Source organism: Podarcis gaigeae, assembly GCF_964106915.1.
Source record: "Podarcis gaigeae genome assembly, chromosome: 8".
NCBI lineage: Eukaryota > Metazoa > Chordata > Lepidosauria > Squamata > Lacertidae > Podarcis > Podarcis gaigeae.
Genome location: NC_139684.1, coordinates 90,696,726 through 90,721,031, shown reverse-complemented (window position 1 = coordinate 90,721,031; position 24,306 = coordinate 90,696,726). Strand labels below are relative to the sequence as shown.

The window sequence follows — 24,306 nt, the reverse complement described above, 5'->3', positions numbered from 1 at the left end:
TAGCCAGGCTTCCCAGGTACAGATAGGTAGCCGTGTTGGTCTGCCATAGTCAAAACAAAATAAAAAAATTCCTTCCAGTAGCACCTTAAAGACCAACTAAGTTAGTTCTTGGTATGAGCTTTCGTGTGCATGCACACTTCTTCAGATACCTACAGATACAAGGTATCTGAAGAAGATACAGATACAGATCTGAAGAATCTGTATCTGAAGAAGTTACAGATAGGTAGCCGTGTTGGTCTGCCATAGTCAAAACAAAAAAAAATTCCTTCCAGTAGCACCTTAAAGACCAACTAAGTTAGTTCTTGGTATGAGCTTTCGTGTGCATGCACACTTCTTCAGATACACTGAAACAGAAGTTTCCAGACCCTTCCATATAGAAGGGTATATATAGAAGGGTATATAGAAGGGTCTGGAAACTTCTGTTTCAGTGTATCTGAAGAAGTGTGCATGCACACGAAAGCTCATACCAAGAACTGACTTAGTTGGTCTTTAAGGTGCTACTGGAAGGAATTTTTTTATTTTGTTCAGGCTCCTCAGGTAATCCAATCAAGTAACCTGCCAGACATGAGATAAACAACAACAGGAGAAAAAACAAGATTAAAATTTCTACTGTATTTTAGACCGCCTTTTCTGTGATGTAGGTGTGATGTATCTGAGGGGTGGTCTTAGATTACACCCCTTCTGTGATGTATGTATGATCTTTCTGGGGCTGGTCTTGATCTACAGGGTGGCAATTTCAAGAGTCCATATAAGGCCTTGCACACCATTTTTCTGGGTCCCTCCTCTCTCCTGCAGGTGAGGGGAGCACCCTGTTGCAACAGATCAAGAAAGGCCAAGCCTACAGGCTGCTGCTTTGCTCCACGTTATCCTGGTTGGTGTCCTTGTTTCTTGTCCCAGGGAGCCCTCGGATTTCTCCCCTAACAAGCGAGGGGAGCGCCGCAAGCCCCGACTGGACCTCATGCTCGGGAGTCCTTTACCTCTGCCTACTATATAGCTAAGAGCTTCCACCCCTCAGCCGGGCTTCCTCCCTCCCTCCCTCCCTCTGGGCCCGGAGGCTCCTCGCCCCTTCGAGGGGATTCCCCCCTTTCTGCCCTTGACCTTTGACCCCGGGTCCGCGACCCTTGACCCCGACCCGCCCCTCTTTCAGGCCTCAAACCCAAGGGAGACGCCGAGCAGGCGGGCCCTCGAGCCAAGGAAGCCCCAAGCGACGCGGCCAATAGCGAGGCGGGACGAGCCGGGCCTATCAGCGGAGGCGACCGCCGTTTGTTTACGCCAAGGGCTCCGCCCCGAGGAACCGCACCCAACCGCCTGTCCGCCCGTGGCCAATGGCGAGAGAGGGAGGGCGTGCTCCCCCGTCACAGCGAGCCAATGGGCGGCGAGGACGCGTTCCGGCCAATGGGTTCCGGAGGAGGGCGGGGTCTCTGCGACGGGAGGCGGGACTGGAGCGGCCCTGCGTCCAATGGCGTCGCGGCGGAGGCGGAGCAGCGCGCGGAAGCGGCCCTGAGCCCGGAAGGGAGCCGGTCGCGGCTCCGGTGGCGGCGGCGGCGGGCGATGGCGGCGGCGGCGGCGGCGGCGAGTCGAGCGGGCGGCGGGGCGGAGCTCGTGCAGCTGAACGTGGGCGGCCGGAGGCGAGTGGGGGGGGGTCGGCGTCGCCATGGAGACCGCCCTGGCCACGCCCCCTCGGCGGGGGGAGGGGGGCCGCGAAAGGCAGCCAAGGCGCTAGTCCTCAGGGCAGCCGCTTTCCGGCCGGGGGAGGCGGGGCCCTTCTGCGCGGCCTGCGCTCATGGCCCTCCCTCCTCCTCCTCCTCCTCCTTTTTCTGCAGGTTCAGCACCTCCCGCCAGACCCTCACCTGGATCCCGGATTCCTTCTTTTCCAGGTGCCCAGGAGGGGGGAGGGGTCGGGGAGAAGAGCCCCTAAGGTCGTCTTTGAGCATTTACACCCCTAATTATAGAGTGGCCGGGAAACCCAGCCGGATGGGCGGGGTAATAGTAATAAATTTATGATTATTATTATTACTATTATTCCACCCATCCGGCTGGGTTTCCCCAGCTACTCTGGGCAGCACCCAACAGATACAGAATAAAACATCAGTCATAAAAAACTTCCCTAAGCAAGGCTGCCTTCAGATGTCTTTTAAAAGTCAGGTAGTTGTTAATTTCCTTGACATCTGATGGGAGGGCATTCCACAGGGTGGGCGCCACCACCGAGAAGGCCCTCTGCCTGGTTCCCTGTAGCTTTGCTTCTTGCAATGAGGGAACCGCCAGAAGGCCCTCGGCGCTGGACGTCAGTGTCCAGGCAGAACGATGGGGGTGGAGACACTCCTTCAGGTATACTTTCAAGACCGGTATTATGTGGTCTCAGCGGACACTGCCAGTCACCAGTCTAGCTGCCACATTTTGGATTAATTTTTAGTTTCCAGGTCACCGTCAAAGGTAGCCCCACATAGAGCGCATTGCAGTAGTCCAAGCAGGAGATAACCAGAGCATGCATCACTCTGGCCAAACAGTCTGCGGGCAGGAAGGGTCTCATTCTGCATACCAGATGGAGCTGAGAGACAGCTGCCCTGGACACCGAATGGACCTGCACCTCCATGGGCAGCTGTGAGTCCAAAATGACTCCCAGGCTCCGCAAATTGTTTCTTCAGGGGCACAGTTACCCGATTCAGGACCAGGGAGTCCCCCACCCCTGTTGTTGGAGGCTGCCTGTCTTCAGCATCACTGGTCAAAAGGTTGGGTCACAGGTATTACTTAAAAACTAATAAATTAAGGTGTAGCCCCATTGCAGGTATTTCTTGTCCTCTTGCGTGATGTGTGTGTTTGTGTAGCCCCACATAGGGCCCCATCCGCTCTGGTCCTTGAGGAAGGGGGAAGCCCTGGGACCCCCTGCCCAGGGAATGCTGGCTGGGCTGCAGGGCGTCTCTCCCCTGGATTTGGAGGCCTCATCAAGCATTTCAGGGGGAGGGCTGTTGCTGGGAGAAGGCTCAGGATGCTTGGCCCCCAAGAGCCCCATTTCCTGGGTTGCCCTGCAGAGCTGCCTCTGAGCAGCCAAGGGTCTCCATGGTGAGAGGAGAGGCCGCATGTTCAGTGGCGGCAGGGAAAGCCGCCTTGAGCGCAGGCCTTCAGAGTGGCTCTGCCTCTCCCGCCTCGCTTGCCCTGATTCAGCAGCAGGCTCACCTGCATCTGTTTGACTTGCAGCCTCCTCAGCGGACGGATCTCCACCTTGAAGGATGAAACGGGGGCGGTGAGTGGCTCTGAGCTCCTTTTCCTTGCTCTCTTCCTGGAGAGCGGGATGAGGGTGGCACAGAGGGTGGCAGGAGGGGTAGCTAACCTGGACTGCAGCTCCCATCATCCCTGACCCCCCTAGCAAGGGGCTGGTGGGAGCTGGAGTCCAATATAGAACCTTAAGGAGAGTCTGCCACTTTCCAAGGGAGTCTGTCCCTCTGTCAGATGGCTCTTGCCATCAGAAAGTTCTTCCTAATGTCGGGAGGCCCCACGTTCCCTGTCTGTGCTGTGAGAAATTAAGTGAAATGAACACCCAGCACATCTGCAGAATCACATCTGCCTAAATGGGGAGAATGAGACTTTTTCCCCAAGAGGTTCTCTGGGCTTCGTTCCTGTGGAGCTTGTCTCAAGGCAGCGTTTTCCAAGACTGGTGCAAGCATAAACAAGTTTTAATTGGTGGAACTGGCACTACTACAGATGCCGCATTGGTAAGAACTCAATCTTTTAGTGTGGCAACACTATGGAACTCCCTGCCTATTGGCAAGCATGATGATTGTCTTTTTGGCACCTGCTAAAAACATTTTTGTTTAGACCAGCCTGTTCAGATGCTTAGAAAGTTGGTGTGAGTTTTGATCTCTTTTTAGTCTATTGTTAGATTCAGGTAGGTAGCCATGTTGGTCTGACACAGTCGAAATAAATAAAAAAATGTCCAGCAGCACCTTAGTTGGTCTCTAAGGTGCTACTGGACTTTTTAAAAAAAAAATATATTCTATAAGTTAGTTTAACTTTTTGAATGTCTTAAATGATTGTTGCTCATTTTTCTCAGTGATACTTTTATTATTTTATTTTTGGGAAAACTACTTTGAGGTTCTTTTGACAATCCATTGGTATATAATTATTATGAAATAAATACATAAATTATAAGCTGACTTTGGCAGCAGCGGATGGCACCCGGATGGTGCTCTCCCTTTGCAGCACACAAACTGTGTTTTTCTGTCTGCTACGCTGGCCTTCATCCCCCTTCTCGTATCAGACTCTTTGAGCAGCTTCTCTTCCCAGGGCTGCAGTCGCATTGCGTGCTTCAAAACATCAAATGGGGCTTAGTGAGCAGCTGTGGCGTGGCAGGCAAATCACTTGGCTCAGCGTTTTTGAGACACACTGCGAGCTGCCTTGGTGCAAGTCTTCAGCCAAACACCCCCCTGTCTCTTTCCTTCTAGATCTTCATCGACCGAGACCCCGATATCTTTGCCCCCATCCTCAACTTCCTCCGGACCAAAGAGCTTGACATCAGGTGCGGTGGGAAGACCTAAGCAGCCTCTCTAGGCTGGGCATGGAGCTGGGGGGCGGAGGGGGGGTCTGTGTTGGTGCTCTGCTGTTCTAGCACTTTCTTCTGAGATTCCTTGGGAGGCTGGTTGTGCCGGATCAGGTCCAGCATCCTTTTCTCACAGTGGCTGACCAGATTATTGGAGGCGAATTTTCCCTGGTGGCAGACGACAGAACCACGAGACTGATGTAAAATACTCAAACAAGAGTTTTATTACAGCTACACAAACAACAAACACGAAGTGTGTGGATGTTCTCTTTCTCAGGCAGTTGCAAACTGCAACTTCTTCTCTCTTTATTCACATCACCAGCTGTGCCTAATTAGCCTGGAAAACCATACCCAGAACTCGTAGAAAATGTCCTTAAAGTTACCTGCACCCTTTCCCTGTTTTGTGACGAATGATACCGAACACAAATGCTGCTTTTGGAAAACCCACAAGTGAAATCTGAGCCCTCTCCTCCTCCATGAATTTGTCCCGTCCTCTTGTAAAGCCATCCAGGCTGGTGGCCATCAGTTCCACAGTTTAACTCTGTTGTGTGAAGAAGGACTTCCTTTTCTCTGTCCTGAAATTCACAGCCTTCAGCTTCGCTGCATCTTCAAGAGTTCTAGAGTTAGGAGAGACGGAGAACAACCTCTCTGTCCCCACTTCTTCCAGGCTATGCCTAATCTTTTAAACCTCTGTCTTGCCACCTCTTTCTTGTCAGTTCTCTAAACAAAAAATTACGAATGCTTCAACCTTTCTTCCTAGCCCTCAGTTTCCCTCTGGCCTTTTTGGCGGGTGGGTGTCTGCTATGCAGACTTGGGGGGGGGGAGGGGGAGGCTCCCTGGTGACCTTTCGTTTTCTGCCCCCAGGAGGACCAACATTTCACTGCTCCTGCACGAAGCACAGTTCTACGGGATCACACCGCTAGGTATGCACAAAGGGGGATCCGACTTGCCTGGGCAGCACGTGGTTTGTTGTTGTTTTTGCATAGTCTGAATTTTGGGGGTGGGGGGGCTTGCACCGTGTTGTGGTCCCAAATAGTTGGTGCCTTTGTGATTTGTCTCTGCTCTCCCTGCTTAAATTTTCTGTTCCAGCCCCCCCTGCTGCACTCGGAGCCACTCCAGAGAGGCAGCAGGGCTGGGAGGGCAAGGGGCCTCAGTGCCCCCCAGGGTCCAAGGCCACGGTGGGCTGATCTGATCCTCTTCCTTGCTTCCCTTGTGTCTAGTACGCCGCCTGCAGTTACATGAGGAGCTGGAGCGCTCGTCCTGCGGGAGTGTCCTTTTCAACGGCTACCTGCCGCCACCAGGTAGGAGGCAGGGCACACCTGTGGAAGGGAGGGGGAGGATTCTGGGACTTTGGATTTACTTATTTATTCCATAAAATTTGCACACCACTTGATTGATCAGTAACCCTCAAAGCAGTTTGTGAAAGGATAAAACAATGTTATCAAGTAAAATCTACAATACTTGGCCAACTCCCAAGAGACTGCAACCTCCTCACAAAATTAAAAACTGGCAGTGAACTTCTTTGGGGGAAGCCAGTGATCTATCACAGACGTCCAGTGATCTGTCAGTAGATCACAATCTACCTGTTGGACGTGCCTGCTTTAAAATATACAAAGCAGATTAAAACTTTCATGGACTTTCTAAGCGCCTGGGCAGGCGTGTCTAAACAATGATTTTAGGAAGTGCCCGAAAGAGTGTCTGCCTGACGTCAAGGGGCAGGGAGTTCCAAAGTGCAGGTCCTGCCAGACTAAAAGATTGATTTCTTATAAACACGGAACAGGGATTATGTGGCAGTTCTGCCAGTTTAAGTGGTCAGGTGGGCACAAGAGGGGTGAGGAGATCCTGCAGGTAAACTGGTCCTAAGTGGTTAAGGGCTTTATGCACTAATACTAACACCTTGAGCAGCCCATGGCAAATGGGCAACCAGTGCTGACGTCTGAGCACCAAAGGCAGGATATGCTGGCCAGGCCTCCCTCGTGCTGCAGTAATTTGGGCTGGGGGTGGAGGTCCTGGTGCCCATGACTAAGGCTGGGGTGGCTCTGCCTCCCCCCCCCACCTCGCCCTCTTGCTCAGCCATCCTCGCCCCTCCTCTCCTTCCCAGTCTTCCCTGCCAAACGGAGGAACCGCCACAGCGTCACGGGAGCACAGCTGGTGGCCCGCGCGGGGAACTTCTCGGAGCGGGGCCTGGTGCGCCGGAGCAACACCATGCCCCCCAACCTGGGGAATGCAGGGCTCCTGGGGCGGCTGCTGGAGGAGAGGGCCTCAGCCACAGGTGCGTGCCACTCCAGGGAGATGGGGGAAGAAGGTGCAGGGGCTGCCAGCAGGAGGGAGTTTGGGTCTGGGTCTCAGATACTGGGGGGGGGGGTCTCCCTTGCCCCACCCTCTCTGCTGTCAAACGGGGGCAGCAGTGGCAACAACTAGGGAGCTGCACACCTCCCATGTTCCCATTTTCGGGGTCAGTCATTCCCCGAGTGGATGACATGGTCCCATGAGGGGCAGTGTGGTGTAGTGGTTAAGAGTGGTGGCAGAAGGGGGATGTCCCACAAGGGAACAGCCAGGAAGGGGAGGGGGCCTTGCTCAGTGTCTCTCTTTGTGTCCACCCCTTTCCTCCAGGAGGGACAGGTGACCCTGGCGTGGTGCGTCTGGTGTGTGGGCACCACAACTGGATTGCGGTGGCCTTTGCTCAGTTCTTCGTCTGCTACCGGTGAGTGACCCTCTTGGGCATGGGGAGGCAAAGTAAGGCCCAGGGGTCAGATCCGGCCCACGGACGGTCCAGGTATCAGCATGTTTTTGTTGTTGTTGTTGTTTAGTCGTTTAGTCGTGTCCGACTCTTCGTGACCCCATGGACCAGAGAACGCCAGGCACCTCTGTCCTCCACTGCCTCCCGCAGTTTGGTCAAACTCATGCTGGTAACCTCGAAAACACTATCCAATCATCTCGTCCTCTGCCGTCCCCTTCTCCTTGTGCCCTCCATCTTTCCCAACATCAGGGTCTTCTCCAGGGAGTCTTCTCTTCTCATGAGGTGGCCAAAGTACTGGAGCCTCAGCTTCACAATCTGTCCTTCCAGTGAGCACTCCGGGTTGATTTCCTTCAGAATGGAGAGGTTTGATCTTCTTGCAGTCGATGGGACTCTCAAGAGTCTCCTCCAGCACCATAATTCAAAAGCATCAATTCTTCGGCGATCAGCCTTCTTTATGGTCCAGCTCTCACTTCCATACATCACTACTGGGAAAACCATAGCTTGAACTATACGGACCTTTGTTGGCAAGGTGATGTCTCTACTTCTCAAGATGCTGTCTAGGCCTGTCATTGCCCTTCTCCCAAGAAGCAGGCGTCTTTTAATTTCGTGGCTGCTGTCGCCATCTGCAGTGATCATTGAGCCCAAGAAAGTAAAATCTCTCACTACCTCCATTTCTTCCCCTTCTATTTGCCAGGAGGTGATGGGCCCAGTGGCCATGATCTTCGTTTTTTTGATGTTGAGCTTCAGACCATATTTTGCGCTCTCCTCTTTCACCCTCATTAAAAGGTTCTTTAATTCCTCCTCACTTTCTGCCATCAAGGTTGTGTCATCTGCATATCTGAGGTTGTTGATATTTCTTCCGGCAATCTTAATTCCGGCTAGGGATTCATCCAGCCCAGCCTTTCGCATGATGAATTCTGCATATAAGTTAAATAAGCAGGGAGACAAAATACAGCCTTGTCGTACTCCTTTCCCAATTTTGAACCAATCAGTTGTACCATATCCAGTTCTAACTGTAGCTTCTTGTCCCACATAGAGATTTCTCAAGAGACAGATGAGGTGATCTGGAACTCCCATTTCTTTAAGAACTTGCCATAGTTTGCCGTGGTCGACACAGTCAAAGGCTTTTGCATAGTCAATGAAGCAGAAGTAGATGTCTTTCTGGAACTCTCTAGCTTTCTCCATAATCCAGCGCATGTTTGCAATTTGGTCTCTGGTTCCTCTGCCTCTTGTAAATCCAGCTTGCACTTCTGGGAGTTCTCGGTCCACATACTGCTTGAGCCTTCCTTGTAGAATTTTAAGCATAACCTTGCTAGCGTGTGAAATGAGTGCAATTGTGCGGTAGCTGGAGCATTCTTTGGCACTGCCCTTCTTTGGGATTGGGATGTAGACTGATCTTCTCCAATCTTCTGGCCACTGCTGAATTTTCCAAACTTGCTGGCATATTGAGTGTAGCACCTTAACAGCATCATCTTTTAAAATTTTAAATAGTTCAGCTGGAATACCATCACTTCCACTGGCCTTGTTATTTGCAGTGCTTTCTAAGGCCCATTTGACTTCACTTTCCAGGATGTCTGGCTCAAGGTCAGCAACCACACTACCTGGGATGTGCGAGACATCCATTTCTTTCTGGTATAATTCCTCTGTGTATTCTTGCCACCTCTTCTTGATGTCTTCTGCTTCTGTTAGGTCCTTTCCACTTTTGTCCTTTATTATGGAAATCTTTGTACGAAATGTTCCTTTCTTGAACAGATCTCTGGTTCTTCCCATTCTATTGCTTTCCTCTATTTCTTTGCATTGCTCGTTTAAGAAGGTCTTCTTGTCTCTCCTTGCTATTCTTTGGAAATCTGCATTCAATTTCCTGTATCTTTCACCATCTCCCTCGCATTTTGCTTGCCTTCTTATTTGTAAGGCCTCATTGGACAGCCACTTTGCTTTCTTGCATTTCCTTTTCATTGGGATGGTTTTCGTTGCTGCCTCCTGTATAATGTTACGAGCCTCCATCCATAGTTCTTCAGGCATTCTGTCCACCAAATCTAAATCCTTAAACCTGTTCCTCACTTCCACTGTGTATTCATAAGGGATTTGACTTAGATTGTATCTTACCGGCCCAGTGGTTTTTCCTACTTTCTTCAGTTTAAGCTTGAATTTTGCTATAAGAAGCTGATGATCTGAGCCACAGTCAGCTCCAGGTCTTGTTTTTGCTGACTGTATAGAGCTTCTCCATCTTTGGCTGCAGAGAATATAATCAATCTGATTTCGATGCTGCCCATCTGGTGATGTCCATGTGTAGAGTCGTCTCTTGTGTTGTTGGAAAAGCGTGTTTGTGATGACCAGCTTGTTCTCTTGACAGAACTCTATTAGCCTTTGCCCTGCTTCGTTTTGATCTCCAAGGCCAAACTTGCCAGTTGTTCCTTTTATCTCTTGACTCCCTACTTTAGCATTCCAATCCCCTATAATGAGAAGAACGTCCTTCTTTGGTGTCACTTCTATAAGGTCTTGTAAGTCTTCATAGAATTGGTCAATTTCAGTTTCTTCAGCACAAGTAGTTGGTGCATAAACTTGGATTACTGTGATGTTAAAAGGTCTGCCTTGGATTCGTATCGAGATCATTCTATCATTTTTGAGATTGCATCCCAGTACAGCTTTCGCCACTCTTTTGTTGACTATGAGGGCCACTCCATTTCTTTTACGGGTTTCTTGCCCACAGTAGTAGATATGATGGTCATCCGAACTGAATTCACCCATTCCCGTCCATTTTAGTTCACTGATGCCCAGGATGTCAATATTTATTCTTGCCATCTCATTTTTGACCACCTCCAACTTACCCAGGTTCATGGTTCTTACATTCCAGGTTCCTATGCAATATTTTTCTTTACAGCATTGGACTTTCCTTTCGCTTCCAGGCATATCCGCAACTGAGCGTCCTTTCGGCTTTGGCCCAGCCGCTTCATCAGCTCTGGATCTACTTGTACTTGCCCTCCGCTCTTCCCCAGTAGCATGTTGGACGCCTTCCGACCTGAGGGGCTCATCTTCCAGCGTCATATCTTTTATATGCCTGTTGTCTTTGTCCATGGAGTTTTCTTGGCAGGGATACTGGAGTGGCTTCCGGTTCCTGCTCCAGGTGGATCACGTTTGGTCAAAACTCTCCACTATGACCTGTTCATCTTGGGTGCCCTGCTCGGCATAGTTCATAGCTTCTCTGAGTTCTTCAAGCCCCTTCGCCACGGCAAGGCAGTGATCCATGAAGGGGAAGCATGTTTTTACATGAAGCATGTTTTTACTTGAGTAGAATGTGCCCTTTTATTGAAAACACATCTCTGGGTTATTTGTGGGGCATAGGAATTTGTTCATTTCCCCCCCAAAAAATATAGTCCGGCCCCCCACAAGGTCTGAGGGACAGTGGACCGGCCCCAGTGCTGACCCCTGCTCTTGGGCCTCCCCAGCCCAGAGGTTCAGCTGGATGCTCTGGGGTCCAAGAGCCCCCTCCTTCCCTCCCTCCCAGCCCCCACCCCCTGCCTGACTGCTCTCTCTGCCCCCTAGGATGAAAGAGACGTCTGGCTGGCAGCTGGCTTTCTGCAGCCCCCGGCTGGACTGGGTCATTGAGCGGTTGGCGCTGAATGCCCGGGTGCTCGGGGGCTCCCTGGGAGACAGCGACAAGATGGTGGCGGCCGCCTCCTGCAGCGAGATCCTCCTCTGGGCTCTGCAGCCCGACGGGAACGGCACAGAGATTGGTGAGGCCTGGCAGCCCCTGCGGGGGTCGCTTCAGGGCGGAACCAGGCAGCCTCCAGTTGGGGGAGCTCATAGGCACTGGCCTTGCCCAGGGCCAAGTGGAATGGCCCCTCTGAGGGGCACTCAGGTCCAGCCTCAGGGAGCTTCAGCCCCCAAGCCCTGCTGCCCCCTGGCATTGTCCCAGCCCCAAGCCCAGTGAGCTCCCAGTCATGGGGTCTAGCAGCTGATGTGGGGATGGCCACTAGATTAGATGTCTCCCCCCTCCCAGGCTGGATATTGATAAATTATTTTAATATCATTTTCATTTAGACCATAACATGCTGTAAATTTTATGGAAATGGTTTAATATTGGAAGACAAATTGTAAACAGATCAGAACACTGGCAGGATTATTGTAATAACCTGCAGTTTCATAAGAGTATATATTTAAAGTAGATGAATAAAGGTTTCTGTTTGATTTATCTTCTCCTCAATTTTGCCTGGGCAGGGGGCATCAGGAAGGTGTTTGTCCTCTCACTGACACATCTCTCTTCGAAATTTCCTTTCTTGCAGTGCCTCTCTTGGTTGCTTCCCACAAACACTGTTCTCCCACGAGATCTTTAAAAGGGGGCTGGTCTGTAGGGGCCCCAAAGGCTACTCCTCCTGCCTCTGGAGCTTGGGGGGGGGCCCTTTTGCCTTTCATGCCCCACTTTGGGACTTCCCCTGTGGCCCTCCTCTCCTGGTCTGATCCGATGGGAATGTTCCTCAGACCCTCTCTCTTTCCCTCTAGGTGTCTTCCACCTGGGAGTCCCCGTGGAGGGTCTGTTCTTCGTGGGCAGCCAGCTCATCGCCACCAGCCACACGGGGAAGATTGGCGTCTGGAACGCAGTCACCAAACACTGGCAGGTGGGCAGGCGGCCCGGCGCCCGGTCTCTGGGTGAAGGGTGGCAGGGGCTGCGGCTGCAGACTTCCTCTCCTGGAAGCCACCTCCAGAGCTTGTTGGCAGCATCTGGTTGGGGGAGAAAAAGGTGGTTGCTGGGAGGTGGGGGGGGGGCGCAGAACAGAGCCAAGGGTCTCAGGGTCTCGGCTCCTCTTGAGTACCATGTGCAGTTTCTGGGGTGACCCTAAACAGGTCAAGTCTCCCTCCCCAAAAAAGTGTCTATTGATATATTTATTTTGTGAATTGTTCCCCGTGGCTTTTCCTAGGGGAATGTTCAGGGAGGCAGGAGAGGATATATTGTTTATTAATATCCTTCCTAACTTGCGCTAGCAAGTTTCTTTACTTTGCAGAGTTTACATTCCCCTTTTTACATGCACAGCAGATGGCTGGTTGCAGGCTCGTGTCAGCCTCTCACTATTATACAATTCAGTCTGTCTCAGGTTGAATTGCACGTTCCTGGTAAATTCCTTTGAATCCCTCTTAAAAGAATAAAGAGGCCACAACCGTATTCAAAGTCAATAAAAGAAGTTTACTCACATCAGTTCACAGTTGGATTCCTGAAGGCAGACTTATTACAAATATGTACAGGTGGATCAACCCCATATGAGGGAATAATCCCAGTGCTTCTGAGAGCTAGCAGAGCAGTCCTAGCTAAAAGCTGGTCAAACGTAGAAGGGATTCAAAAAGAGGGAGGTGTGCTGCGTGACTCATCCTTTTGTTACCTGGACAGGTGAAGTCACATGCAAAAGGAAAGATGCTCCAGGCCAGGAGGAACAGGAGGTTTTGACTGGCTGAACCAAACATTCCCCCACATGTCTCCTCTAGCATTGCAAGGAATGTTCTACTTGACTGCCTCTCATGGATCCCATCCCACATTTCCCTCACCTCACCCACAGCCTCACAGGTGCATCATTGTGGCTGTCCTCCTCTGGCTTCCCATTTGCTGTCCTCAAAATAGAACCAGAGAATCAAAAAGTGGAAAGGGAACCCGAGGGCCATCTAGACCAAGCCTCTGCAATGCAAGGATTGCAGCTAGAACACCCACGACAGAGGGCCACTCAACCTCAGTTTCAAGCCCGTCCCCTTCCCAGGTTGTCCGTTCCACTGTCAAATGGATCTTCCCAAAGTTTGTCCTAAGATTTAGTCTGAAACTCCTTTCTTGCAACTGGAAGCCATTGGTTCAGGTCCTGCCCCCTGGGGCAGCAAGAAACAAGCCTTTCAGATATTTGGAGAGGGCTATGAGCTTGCCGTCTGCCGCCTGTTCGCCTCCCGGTTCTTTTTCTGACCGCTCTCCCCCTCCCTCCGGCCCCCACAGACTCAGGACATGGTCCCCATCAACAGCTACGACGCGGCCGGCTCCTTCTTGCTCCTGGGGTGCAACAACGGGTCCATCTACTATGTAGGTGAGTGATGGGGAGGAGGCTCCTTGGCACGGAGGTCTCCTCCAGCCCTTTCTAGGGCCAACGGGGACCCCGTGCTTTCTGCGTGGAGGGAAAAGCGAGGGCCAGGCAGACAGGGCAACCAAACTCCATGCGGTTTCTCCTCTCCGCTGAGACCACATAACACCGGTCTTGAAAGACCTACATTGGCTCCCAGGACGTTTCCAAGCACAATTCAAAGTGTTGGTGCTGACCTTGAAAGCCCTAAATGGCCTCAAAGGCCCAGTAGACCTGAAGGAGCATCTCCATCCCCATCGTTCTGCTCGGACACTGAGGTCCAGCTCCGAGGGCCTTCTGGCGGTTCCCTCCCTGCGAGAAGTGAGGCTACAGGGAACCAGGCAGAGGGCCTTCTCGGTGGTGGCGCCCGCCCTGTGGAACATTCTCCCATAAGATGTCAAAGAAATTAACAACTATCCGCCTTTTAGAAGACATCTGAAGGCAGCCCTGTTTAGGGAAGCTTTTAATGACTGATGTTTTTTTGTTGGAAGCCGCCGAGAAATAATATTTTTTTATTATTGTCTGCTTAGATGTTCAGAAGTTCCCGCTGCGCATGAAGGACAACGACCTCCTGGTGACGGAGCTCTATCGTGATCCCTCGGAGGATGCCATCACCGCCCTCAGTGTCTACCTGACGCCCAAGAGCAGTAAGGGCCTCTCCTCCTCCTCCCCCCTGCCCCCCCCATCTCTGCCTTCAGAGCTGGGCAAGGGGGGTCTGGGCAGCTAGCCCTTCTGCCCCCTTCTCTACTTGCTTCAGCAATGTAGCCCTCCCCGGGGGCCATCTAGTCCAACCCCCTGCAATGCAAGAATCTCAGATAGATCATGTATGACAGGGGCCCATCCAACCTCTGCTTAAAAACCTCCATGGAAGGAGCGGCTGCCACCTCCCCTTCCCAAACAGCTCCAGCTGTCAGGAAGTTCTTCCTAATGTTTGGTCAGATTGGACCATGGAGCCCCTGGGGTTCCCTTCCAACTCTGCGATTCTGTGGCTCCATGACTCTGGAATCTCCTTTATTGCCTTTTGAATCTGTTGGTTTGTAATGACCAATTAGGTTCTTTTAATCTGTTTAAGTCTTTAATGTAAATGAGACCCAGTACACTCTAGGAAGGCACAAGTAAACGTCAGAGAACCAATATTGGATTTTCTCTGTAATATTGATTCACAAGTAATTCACATGTCAAGACAAGGAATCTGGACTCAACCAGACATCCATTCATACACCTTTCATACTCACCACTCTTCACTCTTCTCTGAATAGATCCGGTTCAGTAAGAGCCACGGGGACACAAACAACAGCGCTGTCAAATGTCTGGCACACAACTTAGGCTGGAGGGCTTTGCCATATATACACCGCATTGTTCACCTGATGCTTGGCATTACACAACTCCTTACTCCTTGTTTTTCTCACATCTTTGTCCTTGGCATCTTCTCACAACTCTTATCTTACCAGCTCCAAGGGCCTTCTGGCGGTTCCCTCATTGCGAGGTTACAGGAAACCAGACAGAGGGCCTTCTTGGTTGTGGTGCCTGCCCTGTGGAACGCCCTCCCATCAGATGTCCAGGAAATAAGCAGCTATCCTATTTTTAAAAGACATCTGAAGGCAGCCCTGTTTAGGGAAGTTTTTAATGTTTAATGCTGTATTGTTTTTAGCACTTGATTGGGACCCGCCAAGAGTGGCTGGGGAAACTCAACCAGATGGGCGGGGTATAAATAAGAAATTTTTATTTTTGTTGTTGTTGTTATACCTCGAAGGTTGTGTTGTGTAGCCCATCTCCATGCCTCCTTGTATGTGCTGTTCTTGTACCGTTCCCAGCACACACTGTTTTTGCCAAAACATCACAATGTCTTCCACATTCCATTAGCGCTTTTACAACACAGTTCACGGATAGTTCCCTGACAGTTCCAAGACTTCACATCCATTTTGCGGTGTTCTTCAGCCATCTTTTGGCCCATACAAACCATACCATTCGTCACAGGTTCGAGTCCTGCCCTCCAGAGAAGGAGGATACAATCTTCTTCTGTGTACAGCCCTTCGGATATTTGAAGATGGCTCTCCTGTCATCTCTCACTCTCCCCTTTTCCAGGCTAAGCATCCCCAGTGCCCTTAGCTGTTCCTGGAGAGGACCTGTCCTGGATCCGCTGCCCCACTCCATCCAGCAAAGCCCCCCAGTCGCAGTCTGGTAGGGATCCCCCTCCGGGTCCCCATCGCCCAGGGGCCGCAGTGAGCCATGAGGTTTGGGTGACCCCGGGGGCGCTTCCTTGTCTCCCAGGCAACAGTGGCAACTGGATTGAGATAGCCTACGGCACCAGCTCCGGCACGGTCTGCGTCATCGTCCAGCACCCGGAGACGGTCAGCTCGGGGCCCCAGCTCTTCCAGACCTTTGCCGTCCACCGCAGCCCCGTCACCAAGGTGATGCTCTCCGAGAGACACCTCATCTCAGGTACTGGGGAGGGGAGAGGGCGACCCCGGGGGGCCTGGCAGCCGAAACGGTCGAGGGGATGAGGAAAGGTGGCTGTTTAGCTTAGGCAAAAGGAGAGGAAGAGGCAAGCAGATGGAAGGGTCAAAAACAGGTCGGCAAGGTTTACCAGCCAGGGGTCAGATCACTCCCACGGAGATCGTCTGTGGGCCGGACTGGCACAGTGCAACTCGGAAATCGCATCTGCACATGCCCAGACTCCGGAAATCGCACCTGCGCAGGTGCAATTTATATCGTCTGGACATGCGCAGATGTGATTTTTGGTATCTGCCCCACCCTCCGGCCCTAGGAGTCCTCATAAGGGAGCTGGTCCTGGAGGAAGAACTGTGAGGGGAGAGACTCCACCGGGCCAGGCCTCCTTCCACCTGCCTTGCCCCACTCTCCGCTTCTCAATGTGTATTGTATTGTTTCATGTACTGTGGCTCGCCGTTGTTTTATTGATTACAGTTTAGATATTATTGTAACTGTCGAGTGGATTTCTGTTTAACTTTTATATGTTATATTATTTTATACTATTCTAATTGACTGTTGAATGTTACTTTTTTGATGTAGGCTGCCTATTTTAAAGTTATGTTTTATGATCACATTTTTGTATTGCATTAGATTGTTATAAGATGTACATTTTTTGTTTTTTGAGTGTTGTAAGATAGAAAGGCGGTATACAGATTAAAAATGATGATGATGATGATGGTATCTGCGCATGCACAGATGTGATTTCGGGCGTCGCTCGGCGAGTCCCTGCATCGCGTTGCACCAGTTTAGCGCAGCACGTGGGGGACTCGCCGAGTGGGCAGCTCGGTTTGGGGGCAGCTCAAAACGGTCTTTGTGGACCACACCTGGCCCCTGGGCCGCACGTTGCCACCCCCTGCTCCTTCCCCCACCGCCTCTCCTCTCTCCTCCCCAGTCTGCGCTGACAACAACCACGTCCGCACGTGGACCGTGACCCGCTTCCGCGGCATGATCTCCACGCAGCCCGGCTCCACTCCGCTGGCCTCCTTCAAGATCCTCGCCCTGGAGTCGGTGGACGGGCACGGGGGCTGCAGCGCCGGCACCGACATTGGCAAGTGGGGGCTGGCTGGCTGGGGGGAGGGAGGGTTGGGCCCCCCGGGGGAGCACCCCGCCATCGCTTTGCCAGGCCTGTGACCCCCTCCCCTCTCTCTTGCAGGCCCCTTTGGGGAACGAGACGACCAGCAGGTCTTCCTCCAGAGGGTGGTGCCAGACGCCAGCAAGCTCTACGTGCGACTCTCCTCCACGGGCAAGAGGTGGGTCAGGGGAAGCCCTCCTTGGTGCAGCAGCGCGGAGAAAACCTACGGAACTCCCTCCCCCAGGAGGCAGGGACCAAGCAGGGTGGCTTGGGAAGGGGGCCGGACAGATTCACCGAGGAGGAGAGGGCTATGGAGGGCCACTTGCCAGGACGGCTCTGTTCTGCCGTCCACGGTCGGAGGCAGTGATGCTTCTGAATCGCAGTTGCTGCAAAACACAGGAGGGGAGAGGGATACTCGTGCTCAGATCCCATGAGACTGTGGGATCCCATGAGCACTCCCTGATCCTGAATGGGGTAGCTCTGCCCCGAAGGACCAGGTGCGCAGGCTGGGAGTCATTTTGGACCCACAGCTGTCCATGGAGGTGCAGGTTCATTCGGTGTCCAGGGCAGCTGTCTCCCAGCTCCATCTGGTATGCAGGATGAGACCCTCCCTGCCCGCAGACTGTCTCACCAGTGGTGCATGCTCAGGTTATCTCCCGCTTGGGCTACTTCCATGCGCTCTATGTGGGGCTCCCTTTGAAGGTGACCCAGAAACTGCAGCTAGTCCAGAATGTGGTCGCCAGACTGGGGACTGGGAGCAGCCGCTGAGACAATATAACACTGGTCTTGAAAGACCTACGTTGGCTCCCAGGATGTTTCCAAGCACAATTCAAAGCGTTGGTGCTGACCTTGAAAGACCTAAACGGCCTCGGTTCAATATACCTGAAGGAGCGTCTCCACCTTCATTGTTCTGCCCGGACACTGAGGTCCAGCTACGAGGGCCTTCTGGCGGGTCCCTCATTGCGAGAAGGGAGGTTACAGGGAACCAGGCAGAGGGCCTTCTCGGTGGTGGCACCCACCCTGTGGAATGCCCTCCCATCAGATGTCAAGGAAATAAACAACTATCTGACTTTTAGAAGCCATCTGAAGGCAGCCCTGTTTAGGAAAGTTTTAAATGACTGATGTTTTAATGTATTTTTAACCTTCTGTTGGAAGCCACCCAGAGTGGCTGGGGAAACCCAGCTAGATGGATGGGGTATAAATTATATTATTATTATTATTATTATTATTATTATTATTATTATTATTATGGTCCTGAGGTTGGTCTCTGTGAGAACAGGATGCTGGCCTAGATGAGCCAGGCTCTTCCTCTGTTCTTATGGAGCCCCCAGGTCCAGAGGCAGTCTACCTGTATTCCTAGCTTCTCAGGGGTGTTTGGAGGCTGGACTGGATGGGCCCCCTTTGTCCCTGACCCCCTCCTTCTCTTCCCCCCTGCCCTCCGCAGGATCTGCGAGGTGCGCTCTGTCGACGGGTCCCCTATCACGGCCTTCGCGGTGCAGGAGTGCGAGGGCTCCAGCCGCATTGGCTCCCGCCCCCGCCGCTACCTCTTCACCGGCCACACCAATGGCAGCCTGCAGATGTGGGACCTCACCACCGCCATGGAGGTGGTGGGCCAGCCGGCAGGTGAGCCAGGCGGGGCGGGGGGGGGCAGCGGGGCTGGTCGTCCCCCCACAGGAGGGCACAGTGGCCCAGGAGCTGCCTTGGTGCCTGTCCCAGGCAGCAGCATGTGCGGAGGAATTAACTGAAGAGCCACGTGGGGGTCTGAAGGCTGCAGGGAGGCCGGGTGCCGTGGCCGGATTCTGGCAGGCAGCGCAGGGCACCTCTGGCTCTCTCTTGCTTCCTTACTGGGCAGTCACTTTTCTCGTAGAGTTTGAAGAGTCCTCCAGGGGTCATCTGGCCCAACCCCTTGCAGTGCAAGGAGCACAGCTCTAGAATCCCTCACAGGCGGCCACCCAACTTCCAAGGAGAGTCCACCATGCCCGGGGGGGGCACACGCAGCCCCCGGAATGGGGCAGACCTCTCCGGGCATCTTCCTGACGAAGCGCAGCCTGGGACATTCACAAATCAGTCCCGGTGCACACCAGCGACACATATCAAAAGACGTGTGCATGCTCGCTCAGCAGAGTATAGCAGAAACAAACGTGGAGCATGAACGTAGCATTCTAAGGGATTTATTAAGCAACGTGGTGTCCTCTCACTTCCCCAAGAGGGAGAGAATAAAGAAAAGTACAGCACAGCAGAAGAGAGATAAGACTGACTTCCGTTCTCACACTTTCCAAGCCTAGAAAGTAAACACAGACGCGATGTAACAATCACACATCCAGCAACGGAGGAGTGAAATTCTAACACTCCCAAGATCACAGTCATGTAATTGTCTTCTCTGGCAATCCCTCATAGCCAAGTAAGATTGTCTTCCATGAACACGGCCTTAACAGTGAGTCCGCAAGTGACTGTAGAGGCCAATTCTGGATCCCCACGTCCTTCCACAGTGGGGACATTGGTTTCCGGGCGGGAGTTGATCACGGTGAGGATTTGCCAAGCGTGGCTTCCTCTTAGCACATCTCTCCCTTGTGCCCTGAGTTTGAGTGTCTTCAAAGCCCCCTTTGGTCAAGGCTGTTCTCCAACTGGAGCGCTCAAAGGCACCAGTGTTTCCCAATTGTCGGTGTTTATACTACATTTTTTGAGATTTGCCTTGAGAGAGTCTTTGAACCTCTTTTGTTGGCCACCAGCATTACGCTTCCCATTTTAAAGTTCGGAATAGAGTAGTTGCTTTGGAAGACGGTCATCAGGCATCTGCACAACATGGCCAGTCCATCAAAGTTGGATGTTGTAGAGTTGGAAGGGAGCCCCAAGGCAAGGGTCGTCTCGTTCTGCCCCCTGCAATGGAGAAATCTCCACTCAAGCCTCCAGGACAGATGGCCGTCTGACCTCTGCTTAAAAACCCCCAAGGAAGGAGAGGCCCCCACCTCCCGAGGGAGCCTGTTCCACCCTCAAACTTCTCTTTCCCTCAGAAAGTGCTTCCCGATGTTGAATCTCCTTCCCTGTGACTCGAAGCCATGGGTTCGAGTCCTCCCCTCCAGAGCAGGAGGAAACCAGCTTGTTCCCTCTTCCGTGGGGATCTCCTCTCAGGCTCCTCTTTTCCAGGCTAAACCCCACCCACCTGCTTCAGCCGTTCCTCCCCAGGGTTACTTTCCTGCAACAGCTGTGCCACACACCAGCCCCTGGCACAGGCAGGCTGATCGCTTGCTGGGCCCATAAATTCCTCCTTCCATCTCTCCCTCCCCCCCCCCCTTTTCCTGCCTTCCTCAGACGCGGGGGGTCTCTCGGAGGAGGAACTTCTGCAGGAACTGGAGCAGTGTGACTTGGCTCTCTCCCACTCCCTCGAGGCCCACCCGGCCAGGCCTTTGGCTCTCCCCAGCGCTCCTTGGACCGCCAGCACCAGGTAGAGATTGGCACTCTGCGTGGAGGGAGGCCAGGGAGGGAGGGGGGAAAGCCGACCCCCAGCCCAGCCTCCTTGCCGAGGGCTCACAATTCCAGGCTAGCGGCTCTTCCCTGGGGCAGTGGAGGGCAGCTGCACCCCCATGGGTCACTCGCTCTGGGTGGCATCTTCCCCAGCAAGGCATACCAGCCGGGGTGGCTTCGAAAGAGGGGGACACAGATTCATGGAAGGGGAGAGGGCAAAGGATGGCTGGCTGTGCTGTGCCTCTTCTGACTGCTGGTTGTTGGAAACCTCAGGAGGGAAGGGGGCTCCTGTGTTCAGGCTTCCCTTCATGGGCATCTGGAAGGCAGAGGCATACCCCTTGCCCCCTTGGCCAGGAGATGTCTCGGTGCCTCTGAAGCCAGGAGAGACCATGGAGAGGAAACGCAACCAGTTTGCTTTGGGTGGCCTTGGCCAGCCTGACCCCCCCCTTGGTGTGCCCCCGCTTGCTGGGCATGGGGGACACAGGATGCTGGACCCAATGGGCTCCCCTTGGCCTCATCCAGCTGCCAGGCTCTTCCTATGGTGACCTATTGTGATAGCAGATCCTCCCTGCCCAGGAACAGTCTACCTCTGGATACCAGATAATGGGGAACATTAGGGGAATACTTTTGCACTCAGGTCCTGTTTGGGGGTTTCCCTTGGAAGTGTCTGGTTGTGAGAAGAGGAGGCTGGGCGAGATGGGCCCTCGGCCTGATCCTGCAGCCAGACCCTTCTTGCGCCCTCCTGGCCCTCCCCCAGGGGACTCTAGCCTTCATGGGCGCAGATTATATCTATATAAGGTTCATTAAATTTTTCAAATATTTTCACAATAACCTTCAAATCAAATAATTATATTATTTCGTAAGTTGACTTCCCACCCTCACTTCCGCCGTGTTTATACTCGAATCTTTATTACTGCATTATTTATTACAATTATTTTGTCATTTTCCCCCCACTGCTTTTATCTCAATTCCTGCCCGCAATTTCATTTGGCAGTAATATTTTTTCAAGATAGTCCACAAAAGGCCTCCATTCCTCTATAAAAAGTTTCTCACTTTGTTCTCTTCATTTCACTGTCAGCTTTGCCATTTATGCAGAGGCTGTTACTTTCAGAAGACGCACTTCCTTTGGTGCAACCTTTTCTTCTTTCCATTTCTGCACATACGATATTCCAGCTGCTGTTGCCACATACCGTATTTTTCGCTCCATAAGACACACTTTTTTCCTCCTAAAAAATAAGGGGAAATGTCTGTGTGTATTATGGATCGAATGTGTGGTCCCTGGAGCCGAATTGCCCAGGGGCAAAAAGCAGGTCCTGCTTTTTTTTTTTTTTTTTTTTTTTTTTTTTTTTTTGAAAGAGGGAAGGGGGCGTTGAAACAAAGTTGCTGATCAGCAAGCTATTGGGAGGGAGATAAGGGACGCTGGAGATAAAGGAGGCTGCAGCTAAAGAGCATACTTGTAAGGAGAGGAGACAGGAAGACTAAAGCAATGAGGAGAGAAATTAGAAGAAAAGGAGGAGTAAAAAAGTGCCCCAGCTAAGGAAAAAACTCTAAGACAAACAAGAGGGAAGAGAGTGTTGAAAGGAAGCAGCTGAGCAGCTGATCGGCAAGCGATCGGGAGGGAGATAAGGGACGCTAGAGATAAAGGAGGCTGCCTGGGAGGGGGGAGGTAAAAGCACATGGATCCTCAGGATTTTTGCATTGGGTCACCCCAAATTCTCCATCAGATCACATAGCATGTCCATGGCTACAGCCTGCACCAAATAAAACCTGCATCCACTGTGTTGTGGGGCCGCAATGGCGCAAAAATGTCGTTGCAAAGCACAGATTCACAGGGATTCTCAGGATTTTTGCATTGGGCTACCCCAAACTCACCGTCAAATCACATTTCTGTGGCTGCAGCATGAACCACAAAAATCATACATCCACTGCTTTGTTCAGAATATTTTTTTTCTTGTTTTCCTCCACTAAAAACTAGGTGTGTCTTATGGTCAGGTGCGTCTCATGGAGCGAAAAATACGGTAACATAAATAGTTTTGTCCTCTTCTTTGGAGCTTCCGGTCTTTGGGGAACGGCCCATTTTAAGGTCTTCATCCTTTCATTCCAGAGCATTCCTCATAATCTGCCTTTGCTTCTTCTTCTTCACCAGCAGCCTCCAGTGCCAAGACTCGGACGGCCCCCGGGACAAGGCGGCCAGGGGCTCCCCGGCCCCCGCCTGCCGCGAGAACCCGCCCCCCCTGGACTCCCCCCACCTGCAGCGCGGAGACCCAGACCGCCGGCGCCTGAGTGGGAACTTTGTGGAGCGCTGCCAGGAACTTGCCCGTTCCTCTGGGCTGGCCCAGCCGGACCCCCGGTGGGTCCCCAGGGAGCAGCAGGGGGCCAAGGCCAGGCGTGGCGGCGGGCGCCCTGCTGGCGGGGGGGCCATGGCGGCCCCGAGACCCCCCAGCCCAAGCCCCTCGCCCAGCGAGCCCCCCCTCCCGCTGGCCCCGTCCAAAGTGCGGCTCAGCGAGACCTCCTTCTGACCCTCCCCAAAAGGAGGCGTCACTCCCACCAAAGACCCCTCTGCAGCTGGGGGGGGGGGCAGCCTTTGCTTCCGGCCTCCTGCGCCGCTGTGGGGAGGAGGGCAGGGCTGGCCTCTGAGCCCTCCTCTTCCTCCTGCCCACCCCCCAAACACTTGCACCTCCCTCCCCAAGTGACTTCCAGTCCTCTCAGGGTCTCCTTGCCCCCTTCTCCCCCGGCGCTGAGCGCTTTTCTCCCCAGCGAGGGATTTTGCACAGGTGTGCAGCAGCATCCATGGGGGGACCCTTCTCCTCCTCTGTGGGGAAGGCCCAGGGGTGGGGTGTGGCTGTTGTCTCCCTCCCTCCCCGCCCCCCGCCCCCCATTGACAAGCCAAAGCTCAATAATGCCTCTCTTTTGTATCAGTCTGAGACTGGCCATGCAATAAAATGTGGAAGGCTGCCTCTGTGGGTATCTTGGGGGGGGCAGGAGAAAGGAAGAAGAAATAAAAGAAAAAGAAGGAATTCCAGCTTCAGAATATCTCCTTGTTTATTGTTACATTCATAGCAGGCAGAGGGCCTTCTCGGTGGTGTCGCCCTCCCATCAGATGTCAAGGAAATAAACAACTGTCTGACTTTTAGAAGACCTCTGAAGGCAGGCCTGTTTAGGGAAGTTCTTATGTTGGATGTTTTATCATGTTTTAATATTCTGTTGGGAGCCGCCCAGAGTGGCTGGGGAGGCTCAGCCAGATGGGTGGGGTGTAAGCAATAAATTATTATCCTTATTTTATTATACCCCACCTTTTCCTCCAAGGGGCGCACATGGTTCTCTCCCCCTCCTCCTTCAATCCCCACTTCAACCCTGCGAGGCAGGCCAGGCTGAGACAGACAGCAGCTGTCCCCCAAGGTCACCCATGTGGGGCAGGATGAGAGGGGCAGAAGGACACTCAGAGCTGAATGGGGTGTCTGGAGTGGGAAGAGAGCACAAGCCCCTTCGGGGTTAGCGGGGAAATCCAGGGAGAAAAGGCTGGAGGCTTCCTTCACACAGTGCAGGGATGGGTGGGTGGATGATGAATGAATGAATCTTTATTTGTGTTGGCCATCAGCCATAGCAATAAAACAATGCGATATACAAAGAATAGAAATAGGAAGTCAGTAATATCAAATAATATCCTGTAATAATATCAAGTAATATCCTGCCCACCTAGCAGTTCGAAAGCACGTCAAAGTGCAAGTAGATAAATAGGTTCCGCTCCGGCAGGAAGGTAAACGGTGTTTCCATGCGCTGGTCTGGTTTGCCAGAAGCGGCTTAGTCATGCTGGCCACATGACCCGGAAGCTGTACGCCGGCTCCCTCGGCCAGTAAAGCGAGATGAGCGCTGCAACCCCAGAGTCGTCCGCGGCCTAAAGGGGTCCCTTTACATCCCAAAT

At 52.6% G+C, this 24,306-nt stretch overlaps 1 protein-coding gene across 1 annotated transcript; it reads left to right on the top strand.

Moving 5' to 3' along the window:
* Positions 1-1,495: 1,495 nt before the first annotated feature.
* SHKBP1 (SH3KBP1 binding protein 1) lies at positions 1,496-23,669 on the top strand. Its single transcript, XM_083754478.1, has 18 exons — positions 1,496-1,628; positions 1,824-1,877; positions 3,196-3,241; positions 4,440-4,513; positions 5,399-5,457; positions 5,755-5,835; positions 6,636-6,806; positions 7,148-7,238; positions 10,818-11,008; positions 11,775-11,890; positions 13,240-13,327; positions 13,891-14,007; positions 15,632-15,802; positions 16,743-16,898; positions 17,004-17,100; positions 18,367-18,545; positions 20,232-20,364; positions 22,531-23,669. The coding sequence occupies exons 1-18, from the start codon at positions 1,552-1,554 to the stop codon at positions 22,901-22,903; spliced, it is 2,274 nt and encodes a 757-aa protein (XP_083610604.1). The 5' UTR covers positions 1,496-1,551; the 3' UTR covers positions 22,904-23,669.
* The last annotated feature ends 637 nt before the right edge of the window (positions 23,670-24,306 follow it).

Excerpts from the sequence above, each read along its gene's own strand:
- SHKBP1 (XM_083754478.1), top strand. The coding sequence starts at position 1,552 with ATGGCGGCGGCGGCGGCGGCGGCGAGTCGAGCGGGCGGCGGGGCGGAG. Across the intron at positions 5,458-5,754 it reads CTACGGGATCACACCGCTAG|TACGCCGCCTGCAGTTACAT; the intron begins GTATGCACAAAG and ends CCTTGTGTCTAG. Across the intron at positions 11,009-11,774 it reads CGGGAACGGCACAGAGATTG|GTGTCTTCCACCTGGGAGTC; the intron begins GTGAGGCCTGGC and ends CTTTCCCTCTAG.